Source organism: Oenanthe melanoleuca, chromosome 5 (genome assembly GCF_029582105.1).
Source record: "Oenanthe melanoleuca isolate GR-GAL-2019-014 chromosome 5, OMel1.0, whole genome shotgun sequence".
Taxonomy (NCBI): domain Eukaryota; kingdom Metazoa; phylum Chordata; class Aves; order Passeriformes; family Muscicapidae; genus Oenanthe; species Oenanthe melanoleuca.
In genome coordinates this window covers 34,910,240-34,933,908 of record NC_079339.1, presented here as the reverse complement: position 1 = coordinate 34,933,908, position 23,669 = coordinate 34,910,240, and the positions used below count along the sequence as shown (strand labels likewise).

Sequence of the window (23,669 nt, the reverse complement as noted above, 5' to 3'; positions counted from 1 at the left end):
TTTCTGCCCCGCACTGTGATACAGATGGATATGCTAGTTGCAGAAGAGATGGAACTAATCTGAAGTGTTGTTCTGACATCCACTAACAATTATTTTCTGTTTGTTGGGTCAAACATAGTTTGTCTTATATTGTAAAATCACAACAAACTATCTCAGCCAGTCTCTCCCTTGGAGGGTGTGGCAGCATTTGGGACCATTTATAATTCCATGTACAGTCTACTTCTATCTCTCTACTAATATCAATAAAGAGGATGTCATGACAAAGTTGTCTTATCTATATAATATTACTGATTTTTATTGTTTTTACAAGTTGTCTCAAAGTACTTCATACTTCTCAATACTAGATTAGTCAATTAAGAAGCAGGGATCATGGCTTGAGTGTGTGTGTTCATGCATCTGAGTGTGTTCCCCTCTATCCCAGAAATGACTGTAGGCTTCCTGGGAAAGAAGTTCACCAAAGTCAGTGGCCTCACATGGGTGACCTTTTCTCATTCTTATGAACTTGTACAACTAGGGCCAATGTTGCTGGCATTGACAATTCAGTAATGTCAGTGTGTCTCTGAAGAGTGTCATAAACAAGGGTTTTCGAGTGTGTGCTTTACAGGTTTGTGAGAAGATAATTGCACAAGCAGAATTATGTATTTGTAAAACTCACCATCCATCCCTTTAGTTCCCACCCACTAAATCACCATTTCATTAGGGAAGCAGAATAAGTTACTGGATCTGAAATCTGCACTTCACTGTGCTGTTTACTTGCAAGGTGACTCTCAGCTAGTTATTCTTCATGAGTTTAAATGTCCGCAATTTGGAGAACAAGGTGTGACAGTCCTCCTTGGTATTGCATTTTGCAGTCTTAAGGGGAAGTAGCATCCAAAATTTGGCCCTAGATCATGTGGACATTCACCATTGCATTCTATATTTAGGGAAAAAAACCAGGAGAGTCAAAGAATCTGCAGTCAGATGAGTGACCTTTTCCCCCTCCATCCAAAGAAACATGAATTTTCACTCAAAAACAAATTTGCAAACTTGAAATTTTCACTTGAAAACAAATGTGCAAACAATTTTTTTTATTTTTTTTAAGTAGCATTTGAACCAATGACCTTCTCCACCCCTTTTGCCCAAGGAGTCTGTTAAATGTCTATCACTTCAAACTTGCCTTTCTAAAATTCTCATTCTCCTGCCATTCTCACCCACTTCCTCTTTGCCTCCTCTTTTACCTCCCTCCACTCTCTCATAACCCTCTCTCTCCTGCCTCTTAATTTCTTTTTTCCATCATTAGGCATGCTAACAATATTTTGTGCAGGAGCTGCAAACTGCCTCCTCCACCCATCTTCCCAGCATGAGATGGTTCAAGTCTCCAGTGTATTTAAACAGTTCAGGTTGTAACTGTGCTAGCATTAGTAAGACATGACTTAGGCAATGGACATGCTGCTTCACTGGCTCAGGTTTTGTGGGTTTGTTTTTTGTTTGTTTGTTTATATTGTGTACATATGCTTATCATTATCTAGCTTCCCTTCTTCAGCTTCTGAGAGTGTTCCCTGTTTGTCAATGGGATCTTTCACAGGGCTTCTAACTAATGCATACTTGTCCTGCTATTTGAATACTTGGCTCCAGCAGAATACAACTCCTATGCTTTTAATCTTGTCTAAAATTAGCTCTAAAACTAACTTAGGTGAGCACAGACTTCTAAAGAGCTTATCTGTGTAAGCTTATGGTGTAGGTATTCGTGAACACAGTGAATGCCAGTTTTCAGCTCCAAGATATTCTCAATAAGATCAGTATTGAAACACTATATGTATACAGTGCTAATAACCATGCCGTGCTGTTGTCTTGGTGCTGTTTGCGTATTAATTTTAGGGGCAGTTGGATTGGAATTTAAGTGTGTTCAACATGAAAAATAAAAGAAATTGACTAAGCAAATTACGCTTTTGGTATGTTTGAGATAAAATTCTGAGTTTTATTATATGCTGAACATACATGTTACAGTCTCCATGTGTGGTTGATATCACTGTGATATCTATTTTGGTTTTGTCATGACTGGTTGTCGTTTGTTTTTGTGCAGGAGATCTTGTTGGATAATTCTGTGTTGGTAGGTCCCTGTGCCTTGTTAATCCTGAACTTTTGCAGTTTGCAGTGGTTTTTTTTTATTTCTTTTATCTTTCTTTTTAACCATTTTAATGTAATTTCTTTTAGCATGTCAAGTGATATTTTATTGTCATCCTAACCAGAGCCTTCCTAACTTTCTGCAGATGGCAGGAATACATTTCATTTATGTGCTTAGTGAGGGATAATTTTGTTTTTAATGTGTTAAGTACAGAAAGAGAACTGTATGCATTTAAGTTTTAATGTGATGCTTGCATTTTGTGTCTGTCATTTAGTCCTGTCCCCTGCTTAGAATGTGAGAGAATGAGAGAGATGAAAAATGTGCATCTTGCATTATTTTGGTAGCCTCAATTGGGCCCTCTGCTTTTTCCCTATTAAAAATGAGCACGGAATTTATGCATGTCCAACTTGAAGTAGAATGTGTAGCCTGCTTGCATAAATGTTTCATTAAGTCTCACTTGTTTCTGAAGTTGCAATTAAAGTACCTTGCAGACATACCTATTGAGTATTGAGGTTCCTTTTCTTGTAGAAGAATTATGCAGAGTATATATTTTTGTGTATAATATTGTAATTCTGAATATTGTAAATTCATGTGCATGCATAGAAATTCCCAAAACAAAGCTCAGTTTTGTTGCTCTAACAAAGCTAAAATTCTGAATTGCTTATTCTCCTTGTCCTTAAGTTGCTTTCTTTAAGCATATGTTAACTAATATATATTAGTCATTTTGACTAACATATATTGGCCTGTTGCTGACAAATGAGGAGCACAGCCTAACACAAGGTTTTCCTGCAGCAGATACACAACTCTATCTATTTTAAAGATAGTAACAATTAAGGGTACACAGCTGCTTAGTTGTAGAGAATATTTTTTTTATTATAACCTAAGCTTAATTTAGAAGAAGAATATTGGTGTAGTCGTCTTGCCTGACCACACTGCCAGTTTATAATATCTTTAGGATTCCCTTCAGGATTGTCTTAAAATTCAAAGAAATAAATATAAATCAGAAAGCTCTACTCTTAACAAAAAACCCTTATGTCTTGGGGTTTTAAAAATGTTTTTCTTTGTTCCAGTAATAGTGAATCTATGATCATGTATTTTCCAGTAAAATAACCCACACACTGGCCTGTCAATCTTAAAATATGATGGTGCTATGAACTTTTTTGCTGGAGACTGCTCAGGGGAGCTGACCTGTCTCAGTGTTCCACATTCACCAGTAACTCTCACCCTTTCTCTCAACTTCTCTGAAATACAATTTTATGTAAATTGAGTATGTATTTTTTTATCCAATGAAACTGCAGCAGTGTTCTCTTTACCCTTTTTTATAAACTTCCTTTAATGCATGGAATTCTATTTTACTAAATCTTGATTGACTCTCATCCTTGGTTCCACTGACATTTCTCTAGTTACATCTGATGATGACTTGTACTGAGTTTTCAAGCCTATTGTATGTATATACCTAGTAGTCAAAAAGTTAGTTGTTCATTGAGACCATGATTCACCTGGCATTGAAGTTAATGGCAGTTTTTGTACAATATTGGTTGAGAGGTGGATTCAGCCCCAAACTGATATTGTAAGTTGCCTTTGGAGAGAAAATGCTAGAAGTACTGATATGTTTTGTAAAATTGATTACAGGACTTGGAAAACATTTCATTTGGGGGTTTAAAAAAAAAGCTGAGCAAAAAGAGCATCAATTGCAGGTTTACTGACTTAACAGATTTGCCATAGCTGCACGTGTTCAGAAAATACCAGCCTTACTGAGGTATTGCCACAGAGGTTTGTTAGTCATCTTACTGTATCTTCTTGCATGTTTCAGATGAATCTCTGTAGCTCATACTTATTACTGAGGCGTGCAGTGGTAGCTTGCTTACGTCAGCTTGTGCAAAGAGAAGCTGCTGAAGTATCAGAATATGCTGTTACACTAGTGAAAGAAAGCAAAGAAGATTTTACTCCAGGTAATGTTTTGAAATTTTGGGATCAAAGGTCTTGACATTGACTGTGAATTTTAAACAGACTTTGCTATGAGTGTGAAAACTTTGCCACATTCTTGAAATCTTAAACTCAAAACATTTTCTACCTCAGTTGTCTTTATAGTACCAAATTATGATAAAATGAGGAAATGCAAAGAGAGTTCCAAGGAAATCTAAGCCTATCTAGTCAGTAACTGTTGTATTAACTTTTTGCTAAAAGTTCTGAGAGTGATCACTAGTTCATCCTCATGTGTCTGCGTTAAAAAGTTTATTTCACTTCAGCTTTCATTTCAAGCTCATATGGAAATTTTCAGAAAAGATAGACTATAGCCATTTTTTAAAACTGCTGGTATTTGAAATTTGTAATATTGGTCAGATAAAAATTAGTCATATTAATTTAACAAATTATTTCCATGTGTTTGGTTTTATGCTTTTTTTGGAAAATAGTTTTAACTTCCATTTCAAGTTAAAACACTGCTTTAGAATTAGCTTATGAGGTAAGGTACATGAAATAAATTTTTTCAGGAGCTAGATGCTGTGGTGGTGGTAATGCTGTGAAATTCAGGGTAGGATTCTTATTTTTTTGCTGGAGTAACTTCCTTCCTGTTATTACTATGTTTCTGTAAAAGCTCAGCATTTGTTTTGCATTCATAAGTTAACTGATGTGTTAAAGTGAAAAATGTAATTCTTAAAAAGTATTTCAGGGCTAATAAGTACTTTTTCACAAGGTATCCTGTGTGCAACCTTCAGTGGGGTTTCTGTTGTCGTTAATGCAGTTTTGTGATGTACAGTACTCAGTTCACAGACTTTGTTCTTAGCAGATGTGAACATCAGAGAAATAGGCCTGGAGGGGGCATTGCTGGGCTTGCTGGATAAAGAATTGGATCCAAGATTGTGCCAAGATATCAAAGAGACTCTCACTCACATGCTTACTTCAATGGCAGTTGAGAAGCTCTCCTTTTGGCTGAAGCTTTGTAAAGATGTTCTTGCTGCCTCTGCTGGTGAGTCTTAATACACTGTAGTTGAGAACACAATTAAAATAAGGCCTGCAGGAGTGCTCTGTGTCACTGAGGGAAAGTGTTCAGTGAATGCTTGCCACTTATGGAGTATATAAACGTCATTCATATTGAAAGATTGGATCCTTTAACTTAGTTCCTTCAGAGGAATATGCCTTTCTCTCTTCTGATTGCCCTGTCCCCACTGAGCAAGTTCTTGTAAACATCTTAGAATGTGTTGCCTGTTCATATTCTTGTTGATTTATACTCCTGATGTTATTTAATTTCCATATCAGAAATGGAAATACAGAATAGGTTTGAGCTTGTGAGTCCTGTGAAATTACTTACAAGGAAAGTATTCTGACCAGCTCTTCCATTTGTAGTAGAACTGCAGGCCTATTATATCATAATGGAACTCTTGAGTATGCAAAATCAATTACTGTGCTGAATATTGGCAGGGGCGAAAGAAATTCTTTTACTTTCAGAACAGGAGGAAAATTTTTTGCATTTAGATTTTTTTTATTTGAAATAGTACTAGCTTCTAATGCATCACACTTATTTTAAAAAGGTTTTTTTCTTTTGCTTCTTTCACTGCAGTTCTTAATTTACTTTCATGGTATTGATCTTGTCTTACCAGAAAGTAGTATCAACCAAATGTTGACTTTATATATGAATTCAATTATATTAGGATTCTAGCATTTACTGTAAGATACCAAGATTGAAGAGAGTCACCATGAATTTGAGGCTAGTGATAGACTTCAAAGAGATTTCTTTCTGTAGGTTTCAGTTATAGTAAGAAAGAATATTATGTTTGGCTTTTTCCCCTCTGTGTCCTAAATACAGATTTCAATACAGTAGCATCAATAGATACCACTCAAGAAGAGGAAACTACCAAAGAGGATGATGTATCTGTATTAACATCTGACAGTGATGACAGGTTCCATCCTTTCCGAAATCCACGATGGTCCACCAGAGTTTTTGCTGCAGAGTGTGTTTGTAAAATTATAAGCCAGTGTGAAAATGCAGGCAGTGCACATTTTGACATAACTTTGGCTCAGGAAAGAAAACAACGTGATTCAAGAGGTACGTGTTAAGCACTGTAAGAATTTCATAGAATGCAAACTATGCTTAAAGTAAGTATTAGCTCTTTGCATCTTAATGAGATTCATCAGAAATTTGTTGTTTGTAATCAGTGAAGCCTCTAATTACTCTTATTGGAAGCCTATATTCTTTAAGGTGTAGAGAAATTTTTATTTGCTCTAAGAATGGCATCTTATTGCAGCATTTACACTCAATTTCCTGGTTATAGTACCATGGTATATGTGTAGGAAGGGTTTGTTTCTGTATAAGCACTGGCAGTCACAAGTGATAGCTGGCACCAGCCTACAACATCACAGTTTAGTGTCTGGGAGTATGACTTTAAAAAATGCCACTTCTTTTCTTTCCATAATTTGCATAATCACCAGTACAGTGCCATTTTTCACTACCTCTCTGTTTTTATCTGGAGGTGTTTTCCTCAACACTCTTTTTTAGAAAATCTGTCTCATGAAGATATTTATACTTTCTTCTAAGTACTTTTTTCTGCATTTAAATGAAAAGCAGACTAGATGAGCTAACATAAGGTAGCCAAGTAAACTTGATCTATGGGTCAGCTGCCTGAAGTGAATCCTTGACACGTGTTAAGGTGAAATGTAAAATGCATTTTGAAAACGTTTGGAACAGTCTTATAAAACACATTATGTCTGAATTTAAATTTATTAGAACTATTTTATTTTTTAAATTTCTGTTTTCAGATGACTTTTTGGTGTTGCATTTAGCTGACTTGGTCCGAATGGCTTTCATGGCTGCCACAGATCACAGTGATCAACTTCGTCTTTCTGGGCTTCAAATGTTGCAAATTATTGTGCGGAAGTTTGCAGCTGTTCCAGAACCAGAGTTTCCAGGTCATGTAATCCTGGAGCAATATCAAGCCAATGTAAGCACCATTGATAATAACTTAGAAAAGTTTAGAGTTACAGTCAGTTACTAAAAGAAATTTGCATTTTCAGTGTGTAGGTACAGAGCTGGGTTTCAGTTACTTTGTTACTGAAGTACTGTTAATTTATTCAGACTCAACTTCCTTAGAAATTGTCTTTTCAGTTGGCATATAAGGTTTAAGCTAAAAAATTTTTCCAGTTTCAGCATTTTTCCCATTTGAATACAACAAAACCAAAATAGATCAATGGTGGGTTTTTTTTTGGAAAGTATTGGTTTCAGAGTGTGAAAGTATTGCAAGAAGTATTAAAAATAATTATGATTTTAAACTCTACTTAGAAATAAGTAGCCTTTGCCCAGTAGCCACAACATTTGGAGATCTTGGCCAATATACAAGCTAGAGGAGTGTGGACTGTACTCACAAGGTCCATTTCAGTTAAGTCTTGGTTTAGATTCAGAGAAAAGATGTCCTAGTCATTTAGCACTGCAGACCACACTGGTGTCAAATATGACAGACATGTGTGTTAAGCCTCAGATAGTTTCAATTTCTAGCAGACATTGAATAGGTCAGATCACTTTCTCTCATAGAATTGGAAAGACACTGAAGACATCCTGACCTACTTTGATCTTGATTTTGCCATTATAATTCTATATTTTTGGCACACCTTTATGGGAAGGAAGTGCCTTGTCTGATGCTATCAAGGGAATAAAGCAAATCGTCTGTTCTTGCTGTCCAAAACCATCAAGTAAAGCTAATAATTTTTCTTTTAAGCTTCAGTACCTTTAATTCTGTTAATACTGTGCACAGATCTCATCAGCTGTTTCATGTAAGTTTAAGAGATGTGAAACTGTTAAAAATCAAGTCTACATTGTCTGATTCTTTTCCTTTAAAATATCATAATAATCCAGAAAAAGATGGACATAAATTTTCTGGACTTAGGTAATGACTTCCTAAAATCTTGTTCAGAAGTTCCATAAATGAAGTCTCAGCTTTAGAGGGTCTTAAGAAATTGTCATTAATTGCCATTAAAAACAAATCCTTTTCACTTGTTTCACAAACATTTATTGTAGTACTTGCTCTTTGGGTTGAAAATATAATATATCAAACTTAAATATGAGTTTTCAAATACAGGCTGAAGCAACTAGGTAATCATTTATTACCATTTAGTGAAATGGTTTTCAACTGTGAGAGTAGGTTAAACCTCTACAGCCCAATAACTTTGTGTTTGTGTATTCTTTATTAGGTAAATGGGGCTTGTGCTCTCCCCTTTTTTCACTGTCCAAAGTTGACCAGCTTCAGTTGGTTGTTTTCTTAAATCTGTATTCTTTCTGAGTAAGGAAATGTCACTCACTAGGTGTCTTGTAAGTCTCGTGGTTCAGAACACTGCTTTTTCTTTTGTGGGCTCCTCATCAAGTCAAACATTGAGGAAGGAAGACATTACTATTTCTGTTTTAGACTGTGCAAAAAATAGAAGACCCCTCTCAAAGAGAACAATATCTTCAGTGTAAGCGAAACAATAAAAGTATGACTGAAACTGTTTTTCTGCTCTTTAATCTCACTGAATCAGTCTGTGAAAAAATGACAAAGGAACTATGCTTTATAAAGGAATACTGTAACAAAGTCTGATTATGAAAAGTAAATCTTTAGTAGATTGTTCATTATGTATTAAATGTTGAATCATTTCTCTTTAGGTTGGAGCAGCACTTAGGCCTGCCTTTGCTCCTGAAACTCCTCCTGATGTCACAGCAAAAGCATGTCAGGCAAGTGTTGAAAGTCAGAAGTCCCTTAGGTAATAGACCCTCTGAAACTTCTTTTTTGCTTGATATGCAAAACAAGATAAAGGAAAATAAATCCTCTAACTTTAAATCCATTCACAAAAAATAATGTCACCTATGTTACATTTATATTGTGACAACTCAAATATTTTTGTCACTTCAAAGTCTTTTGAGAAACTTTGTTAAAGTTGATATTTCAGCCATTATTCGTGATGCTCCACTAATGTTTTCGTTTTCACTACTTAAGTATACTAAACTGAGATGTCATTTAACATTTGGTATTGTCTGACAGTAACTGTACCTTGGTAGAAATTAAATCTGGCTTTCATGATTTTACAGATAGAAAAAAGAGTATCCAGTGGTGTTTTTTTCTTGTTCCTCATTGTTTCTGTTTCACAACACTAGGTATGCAGTGCCTGGATAGCAAGCGGTGTAGTAAGTGATCTTAATGACCTTCGAAGAGTTCACCAGTTGCTTGTGTCCTCTTTGCTCAAAGTGCAGGCTGGAAAAGAAGCACAAAATCAACAATATAATGAAAGCACCTCAACTATGGAAGTTCTTGCTGTCCTTAAGGCTTGGGCAGAGGTTAGTATAACAGCTCTGCAATGTTAGTTTTGGTATCAGGTGAGTTAGAACCTTTCAGACAGGATTTTCAGGAGTTTCTAATATGCTTCTTTAAATAGAAGGTGCTGACCCTTTGCTTTGCTTTGCTACCTCTAAAAGAACCTGAACTTTCTAAACTTGACAAAAGCACTGCTAATTAAACTGGTTTTATTATACTATTTATTAAGAATAATGTGTCATAGTTAAAAATATGAATTCCTTAATATATTCAAATTCAATATTGTTTCAAAATTATATGTTATAAATGGTTATGGTGATGGTTCACCCAATGTGCTATTTTAAATAGGTTTCATTTCTCTCACTGCCTATTGGCATTTCATATCTTGGAAGTAGGTATTTTGAATTAATACTGTCAGTTCAGTACTGCTTTAGTTAAAGTCAGCTCATGTGAATACTTGTTTTAATATGTGTAAATGCAAGGTTAAATATTTAAAAGTCAAAAATGTGAACCATGTACACCACCTCCAAAAGATCTGTATTAGAATGTAATGATAATGGCCTTGGATGCTGATGGTTGATAACAAGCTCAAGTTGATCATGTTATGAAGGTGGATAGTATTTCAGTGTATAACCAGGAAAGTACTTTGGAGGAGAAAGTAGGCAATAGATAGTTTTATGAAAATATTTGTAGAAAAATATACCAATGTTTCATGTGCATATTTGAGAACAGATGTTGACAAAATAGAAAAGCTCTTGGATACAAGCTAGCAGGTAGGAATAAAAATCTTGAAAACATGCTTACATTGAATTATTTAAATAGATTGGTCTATTTAATCTATACAGGGAAAGATAAAGTTCTGTCATCAATTTAAAATTATTACACGAAGAAAAGGTTTTTAATGGCATATAAAAACTGTTCACTGGTCAGAAGCCAGGACAAAATTCAGACTAATGTGAGGCTCAACTGTCAGAAGTGAAGATCTGTAGATTGTTCCAGCCTATAATTAAGATCACAAGAATTTTTCAGAGGAAACTCTGTAGAGCCTCCTATAAGATTTTGTGATCTGTAATTAGCAAATATTTCACTTAAGTCCCAGGCAGTTCCTTCTCCATTACAATCTTACCTATTTCTTATTTACAGAAACTGAAAGAATTCCCCCATCCTGTTGCTGCAGGGCAGTCGAGACAAGGGTTTGGTGTGTGTTTAGTTGCTGGTCTGGGACAACCCAGTACAAGTAGCAAATATGAAAACGGTGCAGAAATCATAATTGCAGGAGACTAGTATTCAACAAAACTGACTTGAGATTCATTGAATCTAAATATGTCCTTTATTGTTGAGAAGAGCTTCCCTCTAGGGGCATTTTGGAGAGACTACAGAAAGCTGTTTGTCTGAAACATTCTCATATATCTCACATATCTTTTTGATAACCAGAGAGGTATCTAGGGAAATTAATACTGAAATAAACCTATAGATAGTAACACCCAAAGTTTGCAAAGTATGCAAAATTGCACTCTTCATTCTTTACTGCTAACATGAGATAACATGTAATTTTGAAAAGTCAGTTTCAAGTGCCCCATAGCATTTCATAAAAAAAGATTTTGGAATGGGTGAAGTGTTGTTTCCAAATCAATGTTATAGGTATATAATTTAATAGCTCTTCAGTCTTCAAACCTAACAGGATTTGATGGTTGGAAGCAGAAACTGGACAAATAATAAGTTAATTTTTAACAGCACGGTACTTAATTGCATCTAGAAATTTTAGTAGTTTTGCCATTTTTGGGGATTCTTGCATCATGATTAGCTGAGGAAAGGATTCAAAATATTTAGAGAATAAATGCTTGTTCACCCATGCTTACTGGACTTGAAGCAGAAATAGATTCTTGGAAATCAGAGTAGATTTCCAAGTATTAATATTTGTAACTCACTATCCTAATATATCAACAGGTTTACATAGTTGCAGTTGAAAAGCAGAAAAATCAAGGTGATACACACAAGCCCTGTTTAAAAATTGCTAACTCCTCCGAAGAAAGCTACAGAGATGTAACATTTTCAGCCAGTGGTCTTCTGGACTTGGTACAGGCAGATCTTGGAACACTGAGCAAGCTCTGGCTTGCTGCACTTCAGGATTTTGCTCTCTTAACTTTGCCTCCAGAGTATGCATCACAACTACCTGCTGAAGGTAAAAAGGCAAATGAGTTGTGTTTTCCTAAGTCACTTGTAAGCAAACTGATTTGTGTTAAGATCATAGTAAGATTAAATTGTATAGAGAATAAGCCTTCTTACGGACCTATTTAAAGATCAGAACTGCTTTTGAGAACAGAGATTTCATAGATGCGAAGAGTGATTTGGTATTCTTATTTGTTGGCTATTTTTATGGTTCAAAGAAGAAACAGGTAATTATTGTGTTCTGTCCAAATAAATCTAAATTAAGTGCCCTCATTGGCCTGAATTTTAATACTGAACATTTAAAAAAAGTCATACGTAGAACACAATCCTGTTTTTAGAATGAGAATCTATAGTAGTTGAAAATAAATCACATCCTTAAAATTGATTTCTTTTCTTGTAGGTGGTACATTTTACACAGCAGAGACAATTGAAAATGCCAGACCTCATTACTACAACTCCTGGGCACTGATACTTTATGCTACAGCTTTATGGCTCACTAGCACAGGTTTCATTGTTGTTGATCCAGATGAAGGAGTTACAAATCTCTCCAGACCTGTTACCCCAACTACCATGTGTCAAGATTCTTCTACGAGGCCCTTGGTGAAATCTCCTGAGGATGTGAATACTGACAGATTTCATCTTATCTTGGGTTAGTGAGTGAGTGCATAGTCTACCTCGATGATGTAACTCAGAATGTAGATAAAACTGTTAGCAAATAAATTTTTAATTATTCAAATTTAACTGCATCATTCAATAGCATCTTTTGGAAAAACATGGGGAGATGAGAATATGGATTGCAGTTTATATAAAGGTTATCTCCAACATTGTGCAGAGAAAGCTGGAAAAAAGATAGGTCTTATCTGCTTTAGGATTTACAAGCCTAGGCTTCATGTAATTTACTTACTGCTGGTTATCTAGTTGTGATAATTGGCATTTTATTTTAATGGGAAGATAAACCTCAGCCTTAGAGTTTGTGAACTACCGTTACTTTCAGAATTTCCTTCTATTACATGAATCCGAGTGATTAGGCAAATATTGTGCTATATACTCATTATGAATTGTCCTGTCTGTTCATTGGACCTCATGTTTTATTCAGAAATTGCAGGGGTTTTATTTATGTTAGTAGCCAGTTATAATTGGTTCTTTTACTGTCAAGAAGGTGAAGTTTCATTGTTTTGATGGAGATAGAGGTCTTGCCCCAAGATATTAGAAATAGGAGACAAATTCACTTGAGGTTACTAAGTAGTGGAAAAAACTACTTCTTAGAATTTCAAGTACACTTTTTTTTTTTTTCCTGATGCTTACAGGAATCAGTGTGGAGTTCCTGTGCTCTCCTCGATCAGATGCAGCAATGGAGAACATTATTGCCTGCTTGCATGCCCTACAGGCACTCTTCGATGTTCCATGGCCAAGATCTAAAATAGGTGGTGATCAGGTAATGAATAATGACCAAATGCCTCCCAGAATTAAGGCATAGTTTTAATCTGAGCAGTGCCTCTTCAATTTCTTGTATTGCCAGGAATCTTCAACATAAAAGTAGTAGGTAAATTGTATGCTTTACCCAAATCCAAAGCTCTAAAGGGAGGTAAAAAAGAACACAATGTGGAACCTGTAAGGTGAGGTGCAGAGAATTTGAGGACATTTCATCAGGAAGAAGTAATTAGATGAGTAAGATGAGAGCCAGGTATGGACAAAATTGTGGAGAAGAGAGTTCTCTTACTCTCTCTCTGTCAAGGCATAGTTGAATTAATTCTGTTGAAAAATGGAAGTTGGTAAAAGAAGACTGGACAAAAGCAGTGATGCTAAAAAAAGAAAAAAAGGCAAAACCAAAAACAGACCCACACCACAACAGTAGTCCTAATAAGAAATAGTAATCTGAAATTTCTTCTTTTTTGTTTCTTTAAATTAAGGTTTATACTATCCCATGTGCCATACAATTGTCTAACCCAGTGAAAGTGATAAAGCCTGTGGACATAGCTAAGTTCTGTTGATCCTGTTATCCAAGGAAATGCTTATAGTGTAGGAAATGCTTATAGTGTAGAGTAAGAGTTCAGAAGCCAGAAGATAAAGATTACTTCAGCTTTTTTCATTGTTTTAAGTGCCCTATATCTTAAATAACTGTAACAACTGTTTTGTTGGGAGAATTGATAGTGACAGCTGTTACTGGGAGGTAGGAGCTGGATGGTGAAGAAAATGCCAGCTCCTATGATTGTATCAATTACATTGTGTTCCTTAGTGAGATCAGTCAGAGTAATATTGTTTGCTTTAACAAGTTCCTAAAACTCCTGCATTAAAACTAAAATCTATTAGATGTTTTTCTTACTGTAGGAGTTGGGTGTAGAGCTGCTGAATGTTTTGCATCGACTGATACTGACCAGAGAGTCACCTGATATTCAGCTTGCTGCCCTTGAAGTGGTTCGCTTGATCCTTTTTGCAGCTCAGGAACACGTGAAGGAAAAGCGGAGAAGTGCAGAAGGTACAGTACTCTATCAGGGTTAAAGCAGTTCTTTCTTGGAAAACTGGATTCCAAGACGTGTCTTAACTGAAGTGTTTTGCAGTTGGATTCTTATTCTAGTTTAACTTAAGACAGTCCAGGTTCCTGATATGAGAAATTCAGGTGGTGTGATAGATAGCAGGTGGTTTAGGTGTTGAACAGAGGGTAGAAAGTGAGGAGAAAAACTGCAGAAACTGCAGCTGGGTGGCATTAGGGAGGGATGAGTCCTAGTGAAAAGCTGGGGTCTGCTGCAATTGAGCAATGGACATACTCAGCACACACAGTTGTAACAAGCCAGGTAATAGTTACTCCAGTAGTTACTGTGATTGTAACTTCCTAACATTCGTTTCCTAAAAGGAAAAAACTGTATCAGGTGACATCATATTGGCTTGGTGCCTCAGGATCTTGTATGTCAAAGTCTATTGCACACCCCTTTGCCTTTTGGCAATCGCTGTATAGTTTGCTTGCTCAGAGGGATGGGTGTTTGCTAGTAGAATTTTGAATATATACCCATGCACATATATATGTGTCAAGGTTGTAATTTGATACTGTAAGAGTCTTTAGAAGTAAACTTTTTGGAAACAAGTCACAGCCTCCAGACTTCTGTCATATCTCTTGTTTCTCTTTCAGTTGATGATGGTGCTGCAGAAAAGGAAACATTACCAGAATTCGGAGAAGGCAAAGACACAGGGGGACTGGTGCCTGGGAAATCATTAGTCTTTGCAACACTGGAGCTGTGTGTTTGTATACTTGTCAGACAGCTTCCCCAGCTCAACCCTAAATTAACTTGTAGCCCTGCAGTTCCACCTGGAAAACATCTGTTACTGTCAGAAGATGGAAGTAGACTGGTAGCAGCAGCATTAGTTATTCTCTCTGATGTTCCTGCAATCTGCTCTCCTGAAGGTATGCTATTTCATCACAAGAAAAGATAAATGAAAGAATATTCGGCCCTTCTCCCCCTTTGTTATTACCTAATTTTCTTGGCTGGCTAGGTCTGGCAGCAAGTTTTGATTTGCTTGTGACAATTTCCTTTTCTAATTATTTTTTTACTGTCAAATTGCAAAACAAGTTACAAATCCAAAGCAATTAAATGAGTAGTTTCTCTTTTCCTCCCACCCTATAGCAGTGCAATTAATAGATTCATTTTGTACTGGGAAGTATAGAATAGCTACATGATTATATGCTACTTGAATTGTCTATTCTGGGATTTATAATGCAGACATAAATAAAATTTAAAAGGGAAATGTGTGATATTACCATTCCATCATTTGAACATTAATAAATGGCTGCAAGGAGTTACAGTTGAATTCTCAGATAAGATGACTTTTACCCATGATTCATTTTGGATTCACTCTAAACTTTAGGATGGTTCCCCACCACCAAGCCTCAATATCATATTCATACATATAATTGCTCGGTACTGTTACAGCCACACATACAAACCATTTCTGCCCTAATCCTTTGTTCCCACCTTAAGTATTCTTGTTACACCTTATGCAAATTTTTGGCATATATCACCCCTAAAAATTTCTTCTTTTTTAAAAAAAATTGCTCTCTGTTTCCTCTGATTCTTCTATAAGGAATATCATACTCCAAATGGAGTAGCTGGCAGTCCTTGCAGTCCTTGTAAGGTGATGATATGCTTCCTCATTTCCATCTGCAGCCCATTCTTTATCAGTTCAAAGTGAAAGGAAATAAATATAGCATCACCTAAATCTGAATACAACTATCTTGTATGAAAAATAATCTCACTTGTATGAAAAATAATCTTTTTCTCACTGTAGTTGTTTTTGTCTTTAGCTGTCCATGTTATTCCACAAATAAATAGCTTGTAGGATCAGGCCACAGGGAATGTTTACACTAGAGAAGTTAAACATTTCATTCAGGTGACTGAAAAGAGGAACTTAAGCTTGCTTATACAGTCAGTTGGATAAGAAAGCAGCTCCAAAAGTTGGCTCACGTAATCAAAGAGATGAGAATTCCTCCGTGGAATTGCATATTTTTTTTCCGCTTTAATAGATAACTGGAGTTACAGTGACTGCCATGTCTCTTACTTCAGGCACCTGTCATGATATGTTTGCATAAAAAAAGTTGCAATTAAATTGTGTTCATGACCTACATTTCCTACTGAATTTCAAAGACTTAGCTGTCCAAAAATAGATGTCCTCAGCTTCAGAAAATATTTCTGCATAAGTCAGAGACTCTCATTATTCAACAGGTCTCTCATGAACATCAGTGCATTAAAATCTTAAAAACATAAGCATTTTGGTTTTTAGGGAATGAGATAAGCATATTAAGCCATATGCTTAACTCTGTGCTTTGCTGAGTCATAATTTAGGACAGGAGCAACATGAAAGTATGCAGAATTTCTAGATTGCCTCCAATATGTGCAAAATTCTGCATTGCTATTAGATTCCAAGATACAAAAATGAGTGAAACTGCTATGCCACGTTATTTCTGTGAATTTTAAAGCATTTTTAGTAGCCTCTTATTATGACTGGTCAACTATCACATTCTCAGACATAAAAATCTCTTTAGTAGCCTATGGAACCATCTGCTTCTCTCCTTAGGTCTTCTCTTTTCCAAGATATTTTTAGAGGCTTCTATTTAAATTCTAGAAGGTCTTATACATATATTTATTCTGAAGTCCTTATTACTCTTAGTAAATTCTTGACTTCAGTGATTTCCTGGAGCAATGGCATCCTTAGCTAACCACAGATAATGTGGTAGAAGTATTTCTTCCTACCAGTTTTGAAATTACTCCCTGTTAATTTCCTTCACTGTGTTGTCTTCACCTGCAAAATATACATAGATGCTTATATTTTGTTTTCTACTCTTCTTTCTATATATTACTATTTACAAAGAATATACTATGTACCATTATATATACTAGTGTATACTGTACACACTACTATACTTTGTATACTTCCATGGGTTCTCTTCCATGAGAAACATCTCCTCAGTGGTTCTGATCTTTCTGTTCTTACTTTTCTCTTACTTCTTACACACTTTATGTAATAAAATCATCAAGGAAAAGACATACAATGCTTATTTTAAAGGGGAAGAAGTTTAAGTTCACTTAAGCAGTCTGACTCCCTGTTTGCACTAGCAGGCCACATGATATTTCAAATCTTTTCTTCAAATTACCAGTGCCTCTATTCATGGATATCCTTAAAAATGATAAATTATAAATAGAAAAAAGAATCTAAGAAAACAGCCTCTTTTTTTTCCACATTTTAATTTTAATTTCTGTTAAATTAATTTGCATTGTTTTATAGGAAGTGTTTCAGTTCTTCCTACTATTTTGTACTTAATTATTGGAGTACTTAAAGAAACTGCTGTGAAATTGCAAGATGGCCAGTTACCTCTGACAGTTGCTGCATCTCTACAAGCTCTGAAAGGACTCTTGTCTTCTCCAATGGCTCGAGCAGAGAAGAGTCAGAATGCTTGGACTGATCTTCTACGTAGTGCTTTGGTCACAGTGCTTGACTGGTGGGATCAAGGTAAGCACAAATATTGGGTGTATGAGTTAAAAATGAGAAATGTTTGTGTGAAACAGTGTTTGGTTTTATTTAAATTGAGTTCATACACATCTAAAAAAAGACTTCCCTCTTAGTCACAAGAGATTTAGCTGGTTACCAAGTACTGTTGAAACCCTAGTGTGATCTTGTCTCTAGAGTCCATATGAGAAGTCAACATCTATAAACGCATAAACGTGGGTGTCATGATTTAAGCCCACTGGAAATCAAGCACTCACTCAACCATGCAGCCACTCAATCAACCTCCACTCCCTCTTCCCCCCCATCCTAGTGGAGTGGGGAGAAGAATCAAAGTAAAACTTGTTTGTTGAGATAAGAACAATCTAATAATTGAAACTAAAATAAAATAAAGTAATAATGGTAATTGATAATAATAATGATAGCAAAAGGAGAGAAACAGGTGATGCACTCTGACCCATGCCAGACCCCCCTTCTAGATCATCTGCCCTTCCAAGTAACTCCCTCCAGTTTATTTACTGGGCACAATGTTCTATGGTGTGGAATATCCCTTTGATCTGTTCAGGTTACCCATCCCAGCCATGCTCCCTCCCAGTTTGATTTATCTTCTCACTGGCACAGTGTGAGACTAGGGGAAAAGTCCTTAAGGATAAACACAGCTTAGCAAAAACGAAAACATCACTGTGTTATCAACACCATTCTAATTCTGAATCCAAAACACAGACTGCAACAGCTACTGGGAAGAAATTAGCTGTACCCCAGCTGAAACCAGGACAGTGGGTTTGCAGGCTTACTCCTGTGATGTATAGTGCCACAGTGTAGTTCCATGGTATGAAGGCATAAACAGGAGCTTCAGTGTACAGCTGGGCATAAAAGACAGCTGTACACTGAGTGCAGGATCTCCACTCAGAGAAAAGTTAGTGTCTCTAGTGAAGCAAAGGGTATTAAAACAGTAGTGCAAGGAAAGAATTTTTGTCTTAATCAGTTTACTGTGTGCTGCTGCTTCTTCCTGAGTTTGTAGTGTTTTCATTGTTCCTTACATTTAATCGCTTATGTTGTAATTTGTTGTTGGAACTTTTCTTTACAAAATTGTTCAGGACTTATACCAATAAAATATATATTCTAAATGCAAATTTTTTATCATGCTCAAATAGATTGTACTCTAATATGTCATACCAGATCTTCAAAGATGTTTATTGTACTTTATACAAAGAGACAATGGAATAGGAGTATGCTATAATTTCTAAATATGCATAGATCACCCCTGAATTCCCATTTTGGCCTTAGTTTTTATTGCAGTAAAACTCCATCTCACTATATCAGAGGATGTTGTGTATTTGAAAACAGTGGTTCCTGAAGAAATGTAGACATTGATATTTCTATTCCATCTCTTTGTACTGCTTAAACTCATAGAATTTTTAATGCAAACCTAACAATTTCCTTACTTTGTTGACAGTAGATGGCCTTTTGCAAGAACTTGATGAAGTCAGCCTTCTCACTGCTATTACAGTATTTGTTATGTCTACCAGCCCAGAAGTTACTACTGTAGAGTGCCTTCAGAAGCGTTGTATTGAGAAGTTTAAAACAGCACTTGACTCAAAAGATCCTCTTGTAAGCACTGGTGAAGTTATTAGAATGTCACTACCATACTGAATGAATATTAGGCTTATTTTAGTTGTATTCCTAGTCCTGTGTGTGATGGAGGTTAATTCTCTCAACTATGTCTGTTGTATTTTTAAAGGCAGTTTGAACAAGTGAGCAAGACTATATCCAGCAGTGCATTTAATCATTGTTCTGTATGCAATTCTGAATTTTTATTTTTTTTTTCTTACTGCATAAGACTCAGTGCTTTATACATTGCTGAGTACACAATACAACTGTGTAGTGTTTCAGGGACCTGTTGAATTTTATTTACTCATTTATCTTCAACACACAGATACTGTCTTTGGCATAGGAAATCCCTCAGCTGTGAGTCTTTGAGAGCTGGAGCAAGTACCACTACAAAACCATTACTGTCCCATAAGCATCAACTCCTGGCCACTGCTGGATGCAGCTTACTGAACTAGATTTATGCTTTGTTCTGATCTAGCATAAATATTTTCATGTAGTGGCACTGGATTATAATGCCACAGTTCATGTGTTACTGTCCTTCACCTAAAAAATAATGTATCGGGGAAAAAAAGTATGTATACAAATGCATTTTTAGGTGTTGGGACTACCCCACTTGCAACATTCAGCTCTGAAAATAGCATACATTAGATTTCCTATTTGTTAGAATTCACTGTAAGCTGCTTTTCTTGCATCTCCTCTGTATATATTTGTGTAGTAATAAAGAATTAAATTAAGCTTCATTTACTCGAGAAATAACTGTAAGACAGTACTTTTTATGTATCAGTACATTTCTAATATTAAAAACTTTGTTTTTCACTGTTAGGAAACTGAAAATGCCAAATATGACTGCAAGGAAATATTAGCATGCATTTGCAAATTTCATCCAAGCATTTAGGCATCAGAGCCGTTCAGAAATTATATGGGACCTTGGCAGTTTCAGTCCTATTGACTTCCAAAGAGATGCAAGCTACTGCACCATTTAAGGCATTTTAAAATTGTGCCTACAGTTTGATAGGGACGTTGCTAACATTTTAAGCACCACTTTTTCAGTATCATTGCACTTTTGCTAAGAAGAGGGTATTTTCAAAATAACATTAATCTTCAAACAAAAATAGGGTTTTTATCCTTAACTAAAAAATGTCAGAAGATATAAAACTTGATGGAAAGGAACAGAAACCATGATCTGTTTTCCATTAATAATTGGTTACAAGTTTTAATGGTCCTGTAAAGTATTATACATGAACAGCCTATAACCTGAGGAATTTTCAAGTTGTGAGGCACGTTTTTCCCCCTCCCAAAAATTTTATCTGACAAGCTGATAGATTTAGAACACCCAGAGATGTATTTTGAACTGTAATGCTTTGTAACTTTGCAAATTTTGTTTTCCCTTTAGGTACAGTGTAAATGTTACCAGCTGCTGCACTCCATCTTTCAGCATCCGAACAAAACTGTGTCATACCCTTACATCCATTCTTTAGCACCATCCATTGTGGAGAAACTGCAGGAAACAGAAAAAGCAAAACCTGAAAATGCTGCTGAACTTCAAGTCATTCAGGAGGGAATAAAGGTGGTTACAGCTCTGACAGCTGCTGCTGAGGAACAGCACCGTAAGTTATTTCCATTTCTTGTACCCGAAGCATTAAAGATGCTCAAAGTTACCATAAATAACAAACTAAAACCAAAACAACCACTAGGAATTTAGTCCTGAACACTAATTGCCAACAAAATTGCTCACAGGAATGTTGGGTTTTTTACCCTGCAGTTCAGCTAACATTTGCAGCTTTACAGTTTGAATTAAATGTTAACTTGGAGAAATACTTGAATTTGACACTGTTTTTTAAAATTGTGTATTTAAGTTCTGTTTTCAATGTTTCTAGGTGCTCACTTGGTGGCCTGCTTTCTTCCCATCCTCATTTCCTTTCTTTTGGATGAAAATGCACTGGTTTCTGCTACAATCTCGGTGAAAAGTCTACATGAGTTTGCTTTGCAGACTCTGATGCAGATTGGTCCACAGTACTCATCAGTTTTTAAAAAACTAATGGCCTCCTCTCCAACTATGAAAGCCAGGCTTGAGTCAGCTGTTAAAGGCAATCAAGAAAGCATCAAAGTGAAGACTACTAAACATGCAAAAAGTCCTGGGAAAAGTTCGAGCATTCAGCTAAAGACCAATTTTCTTTAAAGCCCCATATTGTCATTTTTTGTACTTGGATATCAACAGCAAAAAAGTCCCTTCTAATTTCTAATCACAAAGGATTGTCGTGAGTTGATCTCATGTATTTCAATTTGTGCTGAAGTATTACAGAAAGTTTTTAAGAGAAAGTAAGTCTATAGATAACTTTCTCTTAGTGTAAGGCTTCTTAAATATCTCTAAAAACTAAATCAGAGGTCATCAAATCTATATTTTTTTTATTATTTTGGATTAAAATATCAGAAATGCATATGCCTATATTTCAAAAAAATATCATGAACTTTACCATAGATATATTTAGGAGCATCCCACACATAGCTTAACATTTTTTTTTTAATCAATATTTGTCAAAAATAAGTTACTGTAATTGGTTTTTGGATTTAACAGGGACATAAATTTACTTACAGGTTGTAATCTATGCTAATTACTAATTTAGCACACTGCATCATTCATTGAACAGATTAAATATCCTTGTAAGCCTTATAACAGTTTATAGTTGATCTCAGAAAATTCAACTCAATAAAGGTAATATGGATAGCTTTAATCCTAACAACATCTTGAGCTGGTCAAGATGTAACAAATGCTGTGAAATACAGCTCTACAATGCCTCTCTGGGAACTGTGGTTCTTTCCAGGGTGGGACTGGCTTGCATAATACGTGAGGATAGACAGGCTCAGTGCCTTGCTGCTTGACACAGTCTCACTTTTCAGGATGTGTACTTTAATAAGTTTGTGTTAGGGGAGCCAGGCAATAGATTACATATCCTGTCCAGGACTGGACAGCAATTTTAATGTACTGTGCCTCGATTCAGACCTCTGCTCTATCTGGATGGATGTTCCCTGATCTTTGAATGATCGCTGATATGTACATGTAATTTAATTTCTGTATCTCTGCAGTGAGAGATGGAAGTATTTGAAGTCCCCTTGTCTTGTGTCTATAAGTAGAGTGCAACAAACTCATAATAAGAAGTATGTAATTAACATTTTTAGCAAGGAACATATTTTAATATAGAAAATTAACTATCAAAACTGCAATGACTATAAAGTATTTTCTAAGTACAATGTATTGAGTTCTGTCTGAATAGCAGTATTACCTAAACCAAACACTGTCAAACTGAGGATTCTATTTTCCTTCTTGGATCTAATTGCTTTAAAAGGAAGAAGAAAAAAGTATTTACAGAACTGAGAAACACACTGTGACTCAGGAAGAGTGTGATGTACTGTATTTTATTAGAAGTTTTGTATATAAATATAATTGTAAATTGTACAGAATTAACAATTTGACCAAAGTTCTAACAATTCTTTTTTTCTAATTTACATAAATAAACCTAATTTTCTTCACGTAATGTTTTATTTTGTTATTTTGTCCAATAGCAGAGGAACTCCAAGGACTTGTGTATCAGAAAAAATTGTTGTATGCTGCCTCAAGGAAACCAATAATAAATGTTTGGGTTGGATGCATCAAGTCTGTGACTTGACATTGCAGGTCTTCCTCTGTTGTGAGTAGCACAGTGAGTAAATAAATAGGACCAGGGAGATTTTTTTTGTGTATATCCCAGTGTTTTGTGCCAAATGCTGAAATATGTGAACTGTGGGAAGATTGTTGAGATGCCTTCCATCTTTCCCTGGAGAACCAGAAGTCCTGTTTCCATCTCTTCATTGAAGTCAAATCTGCAGTTGCTGGCTGTGTTAAAAGGGACTTATATTAGATTTGGCAGTTACTCATCTTTATCTCGTTAGTATTTTTTTTATCATGTTGCTTTACCCTTCCAAGTTTACTGGTGGGGTGTCTTGCTTTGTTTTGTTTCCCAAGGCTGCTTCTGGAAAATCATAGATCCTTATGAAACTTAAAACATTTAAATGAAACTCAAGTCATGTTTGTTATCAAAATGGCCAAATATATTTGCTGAGGAAGTTAGTTGCCACAAAAGGTATTTGTGGCTACTTTTTTTTTGTTTTCTGTCACGTATATCAATGTGGCAACATTTTTTTGAAGTTGAGAAGACAATCTATTGAAAACCTACTTTGCTTAAAAACTTTTATCAAATCACAAGAGCTCCAAGGAAAGCTGTTGACATCCAAAAATTAAAGTTTAATGCAGCTTAGTCCTAGATTTCTTAGAATGTCTTGTTGCAGTAGCTCACAACTGAGCCATTGAGAAGTGTCATAGTTATGTGATTTGACATTTCTTGATCAAATCTTGTGGCCACATGTGGAAAGTACCATTTTCAACATATCTGTGTATTGCAGAAGCAAAAATTATTCCAGTAAAGAGAACTGCTGCTAATTCTTAATGTCAGTTGTCAGTTAGGACAAGTGTGCGAGCTTTGTTT

General features: G+C 35.7%; 1 protein-coding gene across 7 annotated transcripts in view; it reads left to right on the top strand.

Moving 5' to 3' along the window:
* Positions 1 to 22,682, top strand: part of HEATR5A (HEAT repeat containing 5A) — a 62,397-nt gene extending 39,715 nt beyond the window's left edge. For 5 of the 7 annotated variants that reach the window (XM_056492773.1, XM_056492772.1, XM_056492774.1 and 2 more), the window contains 15 exons: positions 3,918 to 4,056; positions 4,893 to 5,072; positions 5,910 to 6,149; positions 6,860 to 7,041; positions 8,733 to 8,801; positions 9,222 to 9,401; positions 11,326 to 11,560; positions 11,948 to 12,196; positions 12,855 to 12,982; positions 13,876 to 14,023; positions 14,672 to 14,944; positions 17,320 to 17,544; positions 18,995 to 19,149; positions 20,543 to 20,756; positions 21,027 to 22,682. In XM_056492773.1, the coding sequence (XP_056348748.1) occupies positions 3,918 to 4,056; positions 4,893 to 5,072; positions 5,910 to 6,149; positions 6,860 to 7,041; positions 8,733 to 8,801; positions 9,222 to 9,401; positions 11,326 to 11,560; positions 11,948 to 12,196; positions 12,855 to 12,982; positions 13,876 to 14,023; positions 14,672 to 14,944; positions 17,320 to 17,544; positions 18,995 to 19,149; positions 20,543 to 20,756; positions 21,027 to 21,328 (2,919 nt within the window). In that variant the 3' untranslated portion in view covers positions 21,329 to 22,682. The remainder of the gene's footprint in view (positions 1 to 3,917; positions 4,057 to 4,892; positions 5,073 to 5,909; positions 6,150 to 6,859; positions 7,042 to 8,732; positions 8,802 to 9,221; positions 9,402 to 11,325; positions 11,561 to 11,947; positions 12,197 to 12,854; positions 12,983 to 13,875; positions 14,024 to 14,671; positions 14,945 to 17,319; positions 17,545 to 18,994; positions 19,150 to 20,542; positions 20,757 to 21,026) is intronic. The other 2 variants (XM_056492778.1, XM_056492775.1) reach the window with 1 other exon arrangement.
* The last annotated feature ends 987 nt before the right edge of the window (positions 22,683 to 23,669 follow it).